Source organism: Corvus kubaryi, unplaced genomic scaffold (assembly GCF_017639235.1).
Source record: "Corvus kubaryi isolate FWS band 111438036 unplaced genomic scaffold, C.kubaryi_AGA036_p1.0 37387, whole genome shotgun sequence".
Classification (NCBI taxonomy): Eukaryota; Metazoa; Chordata; class Aves; order Passeriformes; family Corvidae; genus Corvus; species Corvus kubaryi.
Window position 1 is genome coordinate 2,650,612 of NW_024581129.1, and position 17,683 is coordinate 2,668,294.

The 17,683-nt window shown below is 37.9% G+C and overlaps 1 protein-coding gene across 2 annotated transcripts in view; it reads left to right on the forward strand.

Moving 5' to 3' along the window:
- Positions 1–17,683, forward strand: part of LOC121668794 (transformation/transcription domain associated protein) — a 77,715-nt gene that overhangs the window by 50,048 nt on the left and 9,984 nt on the right. For both annotated transcript variants that reach the window (XM_042036897.1, XM_042036898.1), the window contains 9 exons: positions 693–884; positions 2,782–2,977; positions 3,196–3,461; positions 4,173–4,273; positions 6,963–7,164; positions 8,222–8,386; positions 9,823–9,913; positions 11,377–11,576; positions 12,334–12,595. In XM_042036897.1, coding sequence (XP_041892831.1) covers positions 693–884; positions 2,782–2,977; positions 3,196–3,461; positions 4,173–4,273; positions 6,963–7,164; positions 8,222–8,386; positions 9,823–9,913; positions 11,377–11,576; positions 12,334–12,595 — 1,675 coding nt within the window. The remainder of the gene's footprint in view (positions 1–692; positions 885–2,781; positions 2,978–3,195; positions 3,462–4,172; positions 4,274–6,962; positions 7,165–8,221; positions 8,387–9,822; positions 9,914–11,376; positions 11,577–12,333; positions 12,596–17,683) is intronic.

Consider the following 17,683-nt stretch of genomic DNA (forward strand, 5'->3'; position numbering starts at 1 on the left):
GGTTTAGTTGCCATATTTCTACTGTTCCAGAATTCTGAGGAAATGGTTTAAAATTATTTTATAAATGATTTTGACACTACGACCTGACTTTGCACCTGTGCTCAGAAATGACCTTATCATAAATGAGAAGGTTGGTTATTGATTACTTGCAAAAATATTAGCAGCTCATTTTCATAGATTTAGCAATGCCCTAGAGTAGACAGGAAGTATAATGCTGCATAACGTGGGACAGGTAGGGACAGGATCCTTTTGGGTGAGAAGTTGCCATTACATGTTCTGGAGCCCCTGAAGCATTTCAGACACTGTCTGTTATCTGCTGAGAAGCATCTTTTGGCTTTATACAGGGTGAGTTGTTTGCTGTGAGCTTCCTGCTCCTGTGGCAGGACTGCTTCGGGCTGGCTCAGCTCTTTGAGCTGCATTACACTTGTCAGTGTAAAAATACCCCAGCAGCAGCTTGGGCACTTCTACTCTTGTGCTGATCTGGCAGTTTATGTGCTAGCCTGCCCTTACCAGTAACTTCAGGAGAGCTGAAGCTCCTCTAGTGACATAAACGTTAATACTTCAATCTGATCTATTTAGAAGATGAGATTCTCTTTAAAGCATTAAAGCTGTTTGTTTAAGAACGCTTTAAAAAAATGAACTGTTTGCATAGGAACGATCTTCACTGGATGTTTTTCCTATTCCGTGACCAGGTGGAGTTGAGTTGTCCAAAGGAGATGGCCTGGAAGGTGAACATGTACAGGGGGTACCTGGCCATCTGCCACCCCGAGGAGCAGCAGCTGAACTTCATCGAGCGCCTGGTGGAGATGGCGAGCAGCCTGGCCATCCGCGAGTGGCGGCGGCTGCCCCACGTCGTGTCCCACGTCCACACCCCCCTGCTCCAGGTAGCAACCAAAGAGCTCTTATCTCCAGTTGTTCTCCAGTAGCAGGTTTCAGAATTTTAGTAGCTGCAAGTGTAAAGTATTTCAGTGTATAGTACTGATAGTTTTTGCATCATGGTATTTTTTTGTTCAAAGTTGCAGAGCGTGTGTTTCTATTTCTTTGAAGTACCTGGTGCTTGTCAGGAAGAGCTTGTAAGAGATTGAAACCACTTTTTTTTTCAGACCTCCTGAAATATTTGGCACAATTCTGGTTATGTGGAATATGAAGTTTAACTATTGCATGAAACAAAGTAGCATGTATTACATGGTGAAAAATGAATGGTTGTGTCCTCTGCAACTTTCACACACATTTTACCATAACAAAACTGGACTGCTGTTTCCTTTTGAAATCAAACATCAAAATCAAGTATCAAATATCAACACCCTGTTGGTTTTCTCTTGGATTTAATTATGTAAATAATTCATTTTGCAACTGTAAGAGAAGAATTTTTGAGAGTAGATGTTATTTCCAAGTATAATTAAATGGAAGTAGGTGCCTAAATCCATCTTAAAAAATAGGATTTGACTTTGAGTTGCTTTTAGAAGCTTCCTGAAAATGAATCTTGTATCCTTTGATCTGTGTGGTACAGCTGGAGCCAGTGTGGAAGTGGGGCTGGAGCAGGATCATGCTGGGCTTGGCAGTGTGGGATCTAGGCAAAACATTCCATTCATCTGGCATTTAGGCTGACTTTGTCCCTGTTTAGGTGTCTTATAAATATATACCTGACAAAGATTAGCTCTTGTTCCTGTGGAGGGAACCTTTCATCTCCAGGGGAGAAACTGTGGAATATCTCAGTGCCACCTGAACTGAGATGTCATAACAGGGATCATTTCTTGACGGGCCATTGCTCAGAGATCTGTGACTGTGCCCTGCCTGTGGAAGTGCAGAGGACTTTGCTTTGAGTTCTCTTTGATACAGAGGCCTCTGTGATTCTGTTAAGATCAGTAGTTTCACTCTGTGTGTGTGATTCATAACTAATCTACACGGTATGAGAAGGGACCTCTATAAAATGATTGTTCCTGTTGGTAGAGCTCATACAGCAGCTCATACCTTTGAATTTTTATAGTATAAATTGATGCATCAGATGAAGTGAATGAATATGGAAGTTTTCTCCATATTTAGAAGAAATTATCAAGTAAATAGGTACAGTGTGGGAGCTCACACAATACCCTTAGATGGCTTCTCAATGAATTTAATTCCTTCCTGATAAGTTTTCACCCATATTTCAAGTTTCCCCCCCGCCCAAGAATGGCAGCATCTGCAGCATGAGAAGATTAATATTGCTAAATAAAGTATTTAAGTACTTTCAGATATCAATTAAAACAAGCTTTTAAAACAATCTAATATGTATATATCCCTCATGAAGAAATGATAAATTAGTCAGTGACTGACAGAGGTACAAATGCAGCCTTCAATTTGCACTGCAGTAATTACTTTTTTTTTAATATCAGATAGTATGTGATTAAATACCCATGAGAAAATTAAATTTATGTGATGAATGGGTGTAGGATGAAGGTTAAGCTATTGTGAGAGCTGATACTGAGATGACTGTAGGAAAATATTACTTTAATTTATTTTGTTTCAAGAGATTTCACTCTATAAATTTGGACTGCCTTTTTTTTCTCAAATAGTTATCTCATTTGGTTGATTAACAATGAATACAACTGTTATCTGCCAAGTGGTAGCTTAGAGAATACTACACTGGCTTTATTGTACTACAGGTAATTAAATTCCATTAAAGTTTGTGGGCCTTTTCTTCAGGTGGTTGTAGTTTTAACAAACTGTCTTCTGCCTTTAGTGGGTTCGAGACTGCTGCCATCTTCTGTTTGTTCCTTATTTATATTGTTTAATGTCTTCTAGGCAGCACAGCAAATAATTGAACTTCAAGAAGCAGCCCAAATAAATGCAGGATTGCAACCAACTAATCTGGGGAGGAACAACAGCTTACATGATATGAAGACTGTTGTAAAGACTTGGAGGAACAGGTTACCTATTGTGTCAGATGATTTATCCCACTGGAGCAGCATTTTCATGTGGAGACAACATCATTACCAGGGTAAGTTTGCCTGATCCAGCATGCTCTCATCACAGAATTTTCCAACAACACATGGTTTGAAATAAGTGGCTTGATTTTGACAAGTTTTAGACTTTATTCAATTTTCATTAAAGCGTTTCATCATCTTAAGTCATCCATATCATGTGTGTTGCTGTGTAAGATGCTGCTCTCTGTATAATGCCATTTACCATGACAAGCACTTCACATTCCCTTTCCAGCCATTGTGACTGCATATGAGAACAGTTCCCAGCATGATCCCAGTTCCAACAATGCCATGCTGGGAGTTCACGCCTCTGCTTCGGCCATTATCCAGTACGGAAAGATCGCTCGCAAGCAAGGGCTGGTCAACGTGGCCCTGGACATCCTGAGCCGCATCCACACCATCCCCACCGTGCCCATCGTGGACTGCTTCCAGAAGATTCGGCAGCAAGTCAAGTGTTACCTTCAGCTGGCTGGAGTCATGGGCAAAAATGAGTGTATGCAGGTAGGGCAGCTTTATCCCTGAAGCTGTTGTTGGAACTCGTGAGATTGCAGGGGCCACCAGATACACTGATCTAAACAAGCTGCCTCTATCCAGAACAGAGGCTCAGTTTCTTTGGCAGGGAGTGTTGTTTTAAGTTGTGCTCTTAGTCCAAAGCAGTTAATGTCCTCTTTGAACTGGATACTGTGAACATATTAAAAATTAGCTGACCCAGAAGTAAAGTGGGAGTAGGTTTTTTGAAATCCTCCAAGATCGATATATGGAAGGGACTTTGAAAATGGCATTATTTGTGATGGGAAGAAACAACAGTGCTGCAAGACTAACTGAAGCTCTAAGTCAGTTCTGAGTGTCTGACTCATGAGTGGTGAAGTAAATCGTATGTGTTGATAGGGAAAAAATGTGATTTTAGGCAAAACTCACTGGCATGTGGTTGATCAGCAAACAAACCTTGTAATATATAACAATATAAATAATATTACAACATAAACAAGGTGGAAAAATAACCTGCTAAATGCTGTCTGTAGCATTTGGTTTGCACAAGCCAGTGGAAACTTAAAATTGTTGTCAGTCTGTATTTTTTAAAATGAAAATGAAATACTAGAAAGTTGCGCTATTTAAATTTCAAGAGAATATTTTAGCTGTTGTTTTATGGCACTTTTATTTAATAAATCCTTCCCTTTTAAAAGACTTTTCTCACTAAGGCTTATTTAACAGGGTCTTGAAGTTATTGAATCAACCAACCTGAAGTACTTCACCAAGGAGATGACTGCAGAGTTTTATGCATTGAAGGGAATGTTCTTGGCACAGATTAACAAGTGAGTATGCTGGCTGCACGAGGCACTAGCACACATCTGAGAAAAATGCAGCTGAAGTATTCAACACAGTATTTGAGCAGAAAAGCTGTTCCGTATCTTTATACCAGTCTAAAATTTCTCACAATTGTGTAACAAAGTAAACGTATCTATGAAAGTTCCTTTGCAGTTTGAAGATGTAATGATTGGTCATATATTGGAAGTGTTTTAGGAAAGAAGGAGTTACAGCAAACCTTGCATGAGTTGATTTTTTTTTCCCAAGTTTTATATTTCAAGATGAGGTAGGGAGAATAAGTTTGTTCAAAGCTTTGCAGTTCATGATAATTTTTTTTCCTTCCCTTTTTCTGTGAGTACTTGGACAAACTGATGTCTAACTGATGTCCTTGTGTAGTTGGCAAAAGGAGGTTACTTGAATTATGTTCTTAATAATTATCACATACAAAACCAAGGAGAAAAGGTTCAGTCCATAAGCTTACAGCTACTTAAACAAAATTAACCTCTGTTCCTCTCATTTCTGTTTCATTGTCTTTGGCTGTCTTTTTAATAGCTGCAGCTGGTGAAGGCATAGGGAAATCTGTGGTGGTGTAGCTCAGGCAAATCTGGTGTGTGATGCAGTGTGGAAATGGAACATTTATTTCAGACAATTGAACTGAAAACACTGATGTGGTGTGTTGGAGTCGTCTTGCACTGCAGCAATTAAACACCCAGGTGCAAGCCTTGCTCTCACACAACTATTTCTGTAATGGTTTTCCTTTGTCCTGACAGGTATTTTATGATTTTGAGGAAGATCTCTCTTTAATTCAATAAATAAATGTCTCATCAGTCAAATTTTGTTTGGTGAGGCCAAAAGGACCCCTTCAGATTTCAACAGCTTTTAGTGGGCATGGGATTTAATGGCAGTTTTACTACGTGTTACATATGGGTGGAATAATTCCTTTACCACTGCATTGTGGCCACTTATGGAAGGAAATCCATCAGGTTTTAAGCTGTACACTGCAACCTCACATAGCAATTCAAGTCAGGAAATGATGAATATCTTCTGTGGATACAAGAGAGAATTTTAAATAGGCAGAATGCAATTACCTTGATGGAAAGTACAGTGGGCTTTTATATGGTCACAGGCGTAATTGTAGTTGAGGTGTAAGGAGAAGAAAATGTGCTTCCCCCATATTTTAAAATTTTTTAAAGTTCTTGCAGAGAATTGTCTCTGTTTGTTCCTTCAGGATAAAATGGATAAAGGTTTCTGTTTAAAACATGGCTCTGACGTGTACTGAGTTTCTTAATCTTACCAAAAACCACACAAGCATTTTTTAGCACTGCAGTTGAGGTCAGGGATTTAGGAAGGTTTCAGTTAGGCCCAATGGCAGTGCTGAACCTGAAAATGGGACTGCTGATTGATTACCTGTGTGTCAGCGAAACTGAAGTTAGAGGTCACCTCTGCTCCTGCATCCTCCTGTGCTGCCCATTGGCTGGGCAAGGTTATAGAAACCATTTAAAAAAAAATCATCTTGGGTGTCAAGAGTGATGGATTGTAGAGTGGGAGGAAGGAAAACGGACAGAGAAGTCCCTTTTTTATAAAGAGGAAGTAGTGATACAAAGTCATCCATCAGGCTGCTGCTGGGCTGGTTCACTTCAAACCTTCATCCAGGGTGCAGGAAGCTTCTGAAGGCAAGGACACCAATGCAGCACAGAAACTAATACATGACAGACAAAGCTGTTTTCCTTTTTAGAGTTATGCCTCAGTAGCTGGTCATTTTAATTTAGTATTATAATCCTCCAAGCTAATATTGTTATGTTAAAAATACATTACATGTAACCTCAAAAAATGAGTCAAACAAGCACTATGTTACCTTCATATGGTTTATTTCAATGCTTATTCTGCAAGGGAGAAGTGAAGCTCTTTCTGTTAATAAGGAGTCTTGAAATACTTTAAAAGTTTCTTCATTTTGGTAATGCTTATGCGAATTTTCTCATCCTTTACTTGTATACCTAAGAAGTAATACAGATTCAAGGGCTGGATATATATTGGGATGAATCAGGCTAAATTTTGGACTTGTAACACTTGAGGAAACGTGGAGAAAACCTCAGGAGTAACAAACAAATAATCTTTTGGTTAGCCAGAACTGTGTGATTAACCTTCAAATTCCTTTACTTTTCCTGTTGAAAAAATAAACTTTTACAGCTGTGGGGATGAGGAACTGACTGTTTCCAGACACTGTTGATTGTAAAATTTTTTATGACTTCACTGGAAAAGGAGTTAAGCAAGATGCAGTCCTCTGAAAGATAACGTGTGTAACATCTTCCCAGTGTTGCTTTACTCCTTGTTTTTGCTCAGCAGAGCAGCATGTTTAAATGATTTTGCTTCCACTCCCCTGATGTTATCATCTTCTTTCTCCCAGTTTCACTGCTTGGGTTCCCACTGGGGTGCACTGGAAGTTTTTTTTTCTTTTTTTAAAAGGGAGGTTTTTAACACTTACAAAACTGTTTCCATTATGAAGCATTTACTTTTGTAGGTGCTGAACTTTAAGGAAAGCAACAACAAAACAGTTATAAGGGACCTTACTAGAGAACCTAATGCAAAACTATCACTAAATATTAAGAAAGTAATTGCTTGCCCTATCAGAAATCTGACTTACACTACAGGTAGTTACTAAATTATATAAAACTCATATTCTTACTTGTCACCATGCAGGTCTGAAGAAGCAAACAAAGCTTTTTCTGCAGCTGTGCAAATGCACGACGTGCTGGTGAAAGCCTGGGCCATGTGGGGGGATTACCTGGAGAATATCTTTGTGAAGGAGCGGCAGCTGCACCTGGGGGTGTCTGCCATCACTTGCTACCTGCACGCCTGTCGCCATCAGAACGAGAGCAAATCAAGGAAATACTTAGCAAAGGTGAGGTCTAGATGGCTGAAAAACAATCTGTGCAATTAGAGAGAGGGTTACTGATGGAAAGCTCTAATTTAGGTGGAAAGGCTGTGTGTGGTTGGGCTGGTTGCACATAACTCATCTTGGGATGTTTTATTTCATTGGGATGTCTGGGGTTTCCTTTAGATCTGGAACCTTTCTGTAGGAGGAAAAGGACAAATCACATCCAGCATTTCTGCTACGTAATGTGGTGAAATAATTGCAAAAGGGCATCCTTTGCTCCTTTAAAAAGTAACATAGTTTGAGGTCTGTTTATCATTACTATGGGTAAATAATATTGATTTTTACCTCAGTATTGCATTTTATTCAAGATAATCCTTTTCTGTTTTACTCTGAAATTCAGCAAACTTTTGGCTAAAAAAGCTATTTGTAGTATGCATTTCTCAGTTTGAGGATATTAAATCTCTTTCATGAAGGAAATTAATATAGCAGACCAAGGAAGTCAATCTGTTCTGACCATGAAACAAACACAGAAAATATTTTTTGAGATTAAAAGTGGCCTCAGTAGCACTCTGAATTTATTGGTCTCCCTGTCTTGTTGCATACCAGTTAATGATTTGAGTCAATGCTTAATATATTTACATATAAATTAAACTAGAAGAAGTATCATTAGGGGTGGACAGTTAAAATAATTTAGAATACCCAAAGAAATAATCAAATTCTTGCATCAATGTTCATTTATCTCAGTTGCACATTTTAGGTTCTATAAAAATGCCTAAATTTATATCTACACCCCTGGCCAAAAACCCAAAGAATTTCTGGAATGCAGTCATCTTCATTTGCTGTTTTCTGTCTTGTTTCACAGCAAGGAGTACACTTATATTTAAATTTTAAATTCTTAATAATTTCTAAGGGAAAAAATAACATTGGCCAGGCATAGTGAATGTAAGTTCTGGTCTCTGAGGCAGCTTTAAAACTTACAAGGACTCCACAGTCATATTAATAAAGTATCTCTGCTTTTGTGCACCGTAATGATTGATGGGTCTTAAATTTAAGCACTGATTCTTTTGGAATTCTCTTCCAGGTTCTTTGGCTGCTGAGTTTTGATGATGATAAGAACACCTTGGCAGATGCAGTGGACAAGTATTGTATTGGTGTCCCACCCATCCAGTGGCTTGCCTGGATCCCACAGCTGCTGACGTGCCTGGTTGGCTCAGAGGGCAAACTGCTCCTCAACCTCATCAGTCAGGTACAGAAGATAATCTCCAATTCTTTATTGTCTGTAATCTTTGTTGGCAAGATGAGACACGAATATCTTTTAAAGCAAATTGCAAAAACGCCAGGCTTTAAAAATGGTATTGTTTGCAACTGTTGATGTGTTAAACAGTGGTAACTTCTGTCTTTAAGGAGGATATTTTAAATTTCAAAGTGAATTTTACTTGCTGAGATTTAATCCACTGAAATTGTATCCCTGTTTGCATGAGGCACTATAGCTGTCCTTCTGGAATTCTATTTAATATATTTTTGTGAATGATATAGAACACACAAAATACATAGTTAAAAATACTTGTAACATAGGAGTAGGGATAAAGAGTGGTTAACTTTAGTAGCTAAAGCTTGGTATTGTCTGGCAACACCAGTGTGCTCGACTGCCTTCTGACAGAAATAAGCTCATTTCAACACATTGTAGACACTTTTATATTTGTTGAGATCTGTATAAAATCTTTAGAAGTGAGTGCTTGCTCAGCAGTTGTAATCTAGTTGGAGCTTCGTCTTACAAATATCACAGATACTCCTGTCTGTCTTGCCTTTAAACATCAGGTACATAGAAAAAACATGAAATTAAAAAATATCGTATTTTCTGTGTTACTATTTTAAAACTCTGCAATTCTCTTCAATTAACTTTTGAGTTACAGCCTGAAGCATTTGTGTGTCAGGTTAGTGATGTGCCATAAATATCATATTACTGAACAGTTCAGTTCCATTGCAATATTTCTACCACTTACCATATCCATTTGGATGGAGAAAGGATCTATGATTTAGTAAAATTGTGGCTGGAGAAGCCTCAAATGATGTCTTAAGATGTGCTCTATTGCAGGTAGTAGACACATGGTTTCTTTCCTTTAATAGATACTGAGATTTACAGATTTAAATGGGTTGCTGAATGTTAACATCTCTTTAGGGTTTTTTTTTTAATGGAAGCCATAAAATCCTGTTTTTATTTTTGGGTGCAGTTGGTATCCCCTTACATTAAGTGCCACAATTAGGTGGAGTAAAGTTACTCTCTAATGGGCTTTCTTATCAAGTATCGTGGGGCTTGCTGGGAATTGTGGCCTAATTTAAAGACTAACCACTGTCATTATGTCTGTTTTTCTTCCATTATGCACATGAGTAAGATCTTTGAGCTGGCCCAGCTGGGGCTCTGACATTATGCTACTTTCAGGTTTATTAGGCAATATGATCTGGAAGCTCTAATTAGGTAATGTCTTAGCAGTGTGTGCAGGGAGCTACCAATTCATCCTCTTTGGGTTTTTCTTACACAAAGAATCTTTAATTTCCACGAGCTTTTATTTAACACAAAGAGCTGATTATTCCTGAATTAGACTCATTTACAAGAGAATCTGTCCATGTTGATGTGATCTGTAGTCAGTATTCCTTAACTGAGAAATGTGTATCTCCAAATAGGTGGGAAGAGTCTATCCCCAAGCTGTTTATTTCCCTATCAGGACCCTCTATTTGACCTTGAAGATAGAACAGCGAGAGCGCTACAAGAGCGGTGAGTTTGGTCCTGATAGAATTGCTTGGGCTCTTTGTAACTTAATTGTTATGTTGTATTCCTCTGGATTTTACAGAGAAAACAGATTCTTTAGAAAACCCACTTAGCGAGGCTAAGGAAGAAAATTCTTGATAAGCTTTGCTTGCATTGATTTGTTTCTGTCAAGTTAAATCTGCAGATGGCTTGAGCTGTCTCAGATTTTCTTGTATTAAATACTCACCAAGAAGAGTTTAATCTCTTTCATTCTCGTGTCAATTATTGAGAATCGCATGTTCTTTACTGGATGTTTATCTTGATAAATTTTTGGAGAAGGAGAAAATTCTTGGTTTATAAATACAGGAGAGTGTCACAGTTTTTTAAGATTCTCTTGTCTAATTTTCAATGGAAGCATGAACTGTGCAACATTCAGTTTGTTTTCAAAGAGCCACACTGGTAAAAATAATATCTCCATAATAACTTCTTATGGTTAATTTTCAAGTAAAATGAGCATCTAAGTTTACACCAGATAAAATCAATGTTGGCTTTGAGAAATGTTTGGGAAAGCCTTCAGCAACTTGCACAACAACTGGCTTCCCAAGAACAAATCACATCTGGAATAGTTGTGTCAAATGATTCCACGGAAGTTAGTTGTTCTTTTGTCCCATATAATTTCCAGAAAATCGTGGGAGAGCTACTTGAAGAACTCTCATTTCAGTTCTGTGTTCTTTATTATAAAGTGCATTGTTTATTTAATTGCCCTTTCCACTTGGGAATTAGTTCACTTAATTTCTGTATAAAATTTGAAAGGGCACTAATTAAATAATGTTTTATTTTTCTTTGGGTGCTCCTTTGCAGAAGGAGATGCCCACATGCCTTAATAATTTATTCTTATCCAGCAACAGTAAAATATTTCCCTGTAGGTTCTGCCAAAAACCACTGCTGGGTGGGTGGGTTGTGTGAGTTAGTGGGGGTCATCTGATAAAGCAAAACTCTGCTGATCACTGTCTGATACAGCTGTCATGCTAGAGATGTTTTGTGCTAAAAGATACAGAATGTGACAATTTGTCTGTTGTTGGCATGAACATATTTATTCTTTAATTATGTGTGAAAGGTCTCCCCAAAATGGAAGGGAAAAAACCACCCATAATTCAGATTATTTGATCCTCTATGAAACAATGTCTGTTACTTCAAGAGCATAGGTTGGTAACGTAAAAGCTACACCTCCTATGTAGTTTTGAGGAGTGTTTATTTTGCTTTAATGTTGGAACTCTGTACCACTAAACAGCATTTGGTGCAGAGTTTTCTCTACAAAACCCCAATTTTCTTTCTAAAAAAAAATTTTCTGAAACTCAGTAAGTAATACATAATTAATACTTAATGTAAATCTCAAGCCAATTCTTGGAATGATTTATTTTATTTCACATGGGCGCGTATCAAGTTCGTGAAAGGTAATTCTTCCTTCCTTTATAATGTTCACTTTCCAGATTCAGGGCAACAGCAGCCAAGTTCAGTTGGAAATCAGTCCCACTCTGCCTCAGACCCTGGGCCCATCAGAGCCACTGCCCCAATGTGGAGATGCAGCAGAATTATGCACATGCAGCGGGAATTGCATCCAACACTTCTGTCCTCCCTGGAAGGCATTGTGGATCAGATGGTCTGGTTCAGAGAGAATTGGCATGAAGAGGTATTTGGCTTCAATACACCTTCATATGTATGCATCATATAAGGGAAATTTAACTGCAAAATATTTATCCAGAATTAATTTTAAACATGAAAGCATAACTGTTTGTTTTGATTAGTAAACTGATGTATTTGTAGAAGTAACTGTTCTGACTGGAGTTTAAGGATCTTGGTTATTTCTGGGAGCAGTACAGAGGCTTTGCAGAACTGTTAATGTGATGAATGCCTCTAGCATTTAAGCTGTTGCTCATACTAAGTGAAAATGTATATTGTTACACTGAGTTTCAATGATACCAGTTTCCTTCGTGAGCTGGTGGTCTGTGACAGGTGGTGATTGTTACCTGAAATTTGAATTACAACAGAGAGCAGATGGACCTGCCACTCTGCTGTTATTTGCTTCTCAAAGTGTTGGACTGTTCTGCTCTGTCTCCCTAGCAGAGTGTTTATTTGAAGGTTTCCTTATATCACATTTTTTTCATATATCTCAAAACATGAAATCTTAAAGTTACCTGCTGTTGAAAGGAGCAAGTTGTCCTTTGTGATGCAGCATTTCCCCCGCTCAGTTTGTTTGCAATGCTGATGGAATTCAGTGCTGTTATTCTGATTAACCCTCTGATGCCTTTTAAAAGTAGAGTTTTGAGTAGATGTTTTTGAGAGGATAATTTTGCTATATAAAATGCAGTGTGGGAATAAATATTTGGTGTCAAATCAGAAGGCCTAATCTTCCTGACTATTTTGCTTTTTTTATTTTTCATCCTTAGGTTCTTAGACAGCTGCAGCAGGGCTTGGCAAAGTGCTACTCCGTTGCCTTTGAGAAAAGCGGAGCCGTTTCAGATGCCAAAATCACTCCTCATACACTGAATTTTGTCAAGAAGTTAGTCAGCACCTTTGGAGTGGGTCTTGAGAACGTTTCTAATGTGTCCACCATGTTTTCTAGTGCAGCCTCAGAGTCTCTAGCTAGGAGAGCACAGGCAACAGCTCAAGACCCCGTGTTCCAGAAGTTAAAAGGGCAATTTACAACAGGTAAATGTTTAAAATTTTTTTTAAATGTTGCTTTTAATCTCAAGAAAATTTTCCTCCAGTTCAGCTGTGAGGGCATTCTGCTTTTTAATTCCAATATCTTTCCTGAGAGAAACTTTAGAAAACAGCACCTTTGTGTCATTCAGCAAACCCGGAATAGTTTTGTTCCAGTCTTTTGTGGAGTAACAAATGTAATTCAGGTGGAAAACAGACATCAGTCTGGAGAATAAATATATTGTATTTTTATTATTGAAGACTCTCGTTTGATCACATATGTATTTAAAGATAAATTAGATTACTTCACTATAATATTTTTGCGATTTACACAGAACTGCCTGCTGTATGTGAGGGACAGTAATGATCTCTGTCTCTGTGATGCCAGAATTTAATGACATTTTCACTCCAGAACTCCGAACTGATGGTTTTATGTGAAGTCTCTCAAAACAGCCTACTTCTGATGAGTAAGATTACTTTAGTGTTTTGGAGAACTAGATTATAAAAATTCTATTACCCAAATTTACATCACTGGTAAATTGAATCAATAACTTTAATCAGATCTAATAAAAAAGATACTTAAGGGAAGTAGCTTTTTGCTTCATTCATTTTCTTTTAACCAGTGGTTACATATTTAAGTATCTGATCTTGATTTAAAATTCTAAGAAAAGCTTGTTTACAAGCTTGATTTGTTTGGTGAAATGTGTTAAGGCCACGCAGCTCACATATGACAGAAGGTGACACTGATTGGCATCAGTGTTTTGGGTTGCCACAATTTTGAGTGTTGCATAAATAACTGAGAGTGTTTGACAAGTAGACTTGGGGTGTTTTTTCAAGCATTTTGCTGATAATATTGTGAAAATAAGGGAACTGATGGGAATCTTGTGAAAGTAACTCAGTTGTAGAAATGACCTACGTATCTTGTGCACGCCGTGCATTGCATGATGTCCTTTCTGAGGCACAGCAGTTGCATGACAGCAGATAATGAAAGTCCTGAACCATATGATTAAATTTTTACTGGATGAAGTGTACTAGGGAGGGAAATGGAAGTAGAAACACTTTGTGTGCCTTTAATAGGAGCATACAGGGGGGGAAAAAAATCATTGGATAATGATTAATGGGATGAAATTTCACCAGTCCAAGTGCAGGATTCTGTACCTAGAACAGAGCAATAGTGCCAGGTACAGGTGTAAATGGGGGAGCAGGTACCTGGGGGTGCTGCCTGGCAGGCAGCAGGCTCAGTGTGATGGGTGGTTGCTGTAGATCCCTTCCAGCTGAAGTACTCTACATTTAATACAAGTCTGGACTTGGTTTTAATTTTTAATAATTGTTTATAGTCATTACATGGCAGCAGTAGTTTAGCCACTTGTTTATTGCTCTAAGCGTTGTTGATATGCTGAGTTTTGGTTGGATTTGAGTTATTTTTGGTCTGTCACAGTATCTCTTCCTGCTTCCTTTCCTGTGAGCATCAGAGAGATCTGGGGTTTCTGAGGTGTAAAGGAGAAGTAAATACACCACCAGACTCAAGTCTGCAATATCTGAAGTAATATTTCAAAACATTTCTAGAGAAACATTTAAGAAAGTTTAATTACACTTCAGTTCCAATTTTTTAGTGAAAAAATGGAGATGATTTCCAGTTTTTTACACTGTTTTTATTTTCTATTATTCTATTTTTATATATCTTTGTGATATATAAATGGCTGCTAAGCTTTTCAGATTTTCTCTCTTAATTAAAGAATTATATGGAATAACATATAAACCGAAGTATGACATAGGCCTGGTCATAAAAATCATGTGAAGTCGTTGAATGCAAAGTGTTTCTTAGTAAACTTCAGTTAAATAACAGTAATTACTTTTTTTTGAAGATTTAATGTTTTATTTTTCAAATATGATGAAATATGAATGTTTGCAGGATACCAGTAATTATTTTGCTTAGTGCTGGATTAGATTTTATTTTAATCTATTATATCCAGTGTTTAAATTTACAAGTTAAAAGTGGGAAAACAGAGGAAATTAAACCAATCAGCATACTTAATAATTTCTGTAGTTTAATTCATTATGCCTAAAATGAAAATAAGTTTTTTATTGATTTTGCAATAACGATAAAATGTATGTAAATAACTGAATAGGATTGTAATTACTGTACTGAAGATTGCAAAGACTATTTTAACATGATGAGAAACCAATTGTAGAGTGTGCCTAATGTGTCCTTCTGTCACTCTACAATGTTCATGTTTGTTTTTCCCATTCTCAGTACTAGTTGCATTTGGATGATGGACAGATAATTACAATGGTTGCCTTTCATTTCAAAAGTATCCAAGCTAAGGAGCTGCCTTGGAGTAAACTTTTTGTCAATTATTCCCAGATTAATGTTGACAGCTATGTTTTATTGACACTTTCAACAGGGTTTGGTTGCATAATCATTTCCATCAACATCAGGGTTGTATTTTGATTTCTGTTTGGAGCCACTGGGGACTCTCACACCATCTTATGTTCTAAATTCTAAATTCTGCAGCAGTGTGGACTGTTGGAGCTGTGATAGGTCATCTTTACCCCATCCTAATGTTATATTATAAAAACAAATTTTCCTTTGAATTTTTTTTCTGGAACTTCAAATGCACAGTTCTTTGACTATCTGTTCTTTGTTCTTTCTCTCCTTTTCTGCTAAACCTTTTGACATCAAAGAATAGAAAATGCTGAAAAATGCTCCCTTTGAGAGCTCTCTCAGCAGTGTAAGCAGCAGAAAAGCTGCCTCAATTGTCCTTTTGTGGGCAGATGATAGTTTACAGTTTGGATCAGCTTCTTTCTGCAACCATCTCTCCACTCAAGCTGAATATGAATGGACCAAAATACACCCTTGAAGGGCACAGTAATTTCCTTGAGACTTTGTCACCCAGCACAATGAATTCTTCACTATACATGGTAGCTCTGTAGTCAGGAGGAAGCTCTTGAAACCCAAATGTGGCTCTGAACTGGGGGGAGAGAGCAGGGGAAACGGCTCTGCTCATTTTCTGCTTTTTTAAGGATTTTTTTTCCCCCTTTTTGCTCAAGAGTGAACATAGCATACTTTGCTAGCTCTTTCTTTGCTTCCCTTGTAATTTTTAGGTAACAGGATGTTATGCAGGAAATCCCGATGAAGAGATGGATAATATTTGACCTCCGTGTCTGGTCTGTTCAGTCTTGGTGTTCTGGAGCTGAGAGATAAACCAGAAGTCCTGCTCCATATTTCTGCTCTCCTGTCACTGAGATTTTTCATCTTTGTTGTTTTTTTCCAGAAGTTCTTGTGCGATTAGAAAGAAGTTTTGGGAAGTAGAGTATATAAATGTTTGAATAATAACTTCAAAAGCAGGACAGCACTTCAATTTTGGAGAATGCTTGGATCTTCTTCAGTGTCATGGGCATAAAGAATTGGCCTGCTTTGTGCAGCTGAACTTACAACTCAGTCCTCAGGGATACCTTACATGAGCTTGGCTTTTTAGCTGGACATCCTTGAGGTGTGAACCTTTAATGGGATCAGGCTTTTCCTATGGTCAGAATGTCTCAAAAATCTTCAAATGAACTGTTGCTTGCTCAAAAAGCATTAATGCTTTTCATTGATTACAACTATTTTCTTCCATGGTGTTTTTCTATAGTTCTGGAGTCTTAATTTGGAGGTGTTTGTTTTCTTAATGCCATGTTAGTGTTCTGTAGGTCAAGGGGACTCGGGGGAACAGAGGGTTGGGTACTCCAATTTTGGTACCTCCAGTGTGTTTTTTGGTGTTGCTTCCTGAGAAGTCATGGTACAGCCCTCAATCAAAGAGTGTTGAGAGCCATCAGGATTTTTTTAGGTTGGTCTCACTGGGAAGAAGATTGTGCCTCATTTCTCCTTCTGTTGAGAGTGGCAAGAAACTTCAGCAGCATTGAGCAGAGAGAGAGCAAACTGCTTCCACTGCAGTCTGTGCCATGGCCTTCAGTGAAAATCTCCATTAAGGACGAGGGGGAAAACTTCCCATTCTGTTTAGGAACAGATGGTGCAAGTAGTGAGGTGCTTCAGACCAGTGTGTGTTGGCTTGAGAGAGGTGTTCTCCAATGCTAAGTACTGAAGAAATGTGGGTTTTTTTGAAACAAAACCACTGTTTATATAGATTAAGATGTCTGCAAAGCAGAGAGACTTTGTACACAAATAATGTTTGGTCTTGAATTTCCCTTTCTTCCAGCTGAAGTGATTTTTCTTCTCAGATGGGCTCTCTGTGACATGAGCAGAAAGACTAATTGAACTCTCTGTTTTTCCCATCTGCCACTGGGAAACAAAAGAACAACAAGAATCCTTAAATAGGCATTCAACAAACTAGAGCTGCTCTTGTGGTGAACTGAATGACTTTTTTTTGTTAGGAAAATATATTGATGTGTGTTTTTACCTCTTGGCTGATTCACATTGGCACAAAAACTAGTTGCAGTTTGAGGGTACTTTCCTGCACTTCAGAGATTTGGGAGATAAATGATGCAATAATTTTGTCACTTTGATGAAATGATTTACTCCCACTGCTCACTAGAGGGTAGGCTTGGGATTATAATAAGAATGTTTTACAGTGATATTGCAATAGATGCACTGCCCACAGCAGGCAGAAAAAGAAAAGGGAATATTACATCCATAAATATGAAACTGTATTTTTCATTATAGACTTTTTCTCTTACAGAAGTGGAAGGGATTTTGTGTGTGCTGGTTTTTTGCTCTGTTTTAGGCTAGTAAACTTAGGTCTTTCACTGAAAGCTTTCAGCATATCAGTTTGTTGTGGATACACAGTGAAATATGTTGGGTTACATGTTCTCTGATATTTATTTAAGTAACAGAACAGCAAAATGAAAGCAATCCTAGGCTGCACTGTTTTCTTTGCCATTAGCATCCTGGACTAAAGACAAGAACTTAGAAGAGTGTATGTATAGAATGGCAGGAACTCTGCTGGCTAAATGAATGTTCTAAGCTTGTTTGTAGGAGTAAGTCCTTGGGACAAGCAGAGTTTTGAAAAAAACTTTTATATGCAGCAATTGCTATGTGCACATACTTAATTCACTCTTGGCACACTAGCAGGCAGATGCTTGTAGCATATTTATGTGGTC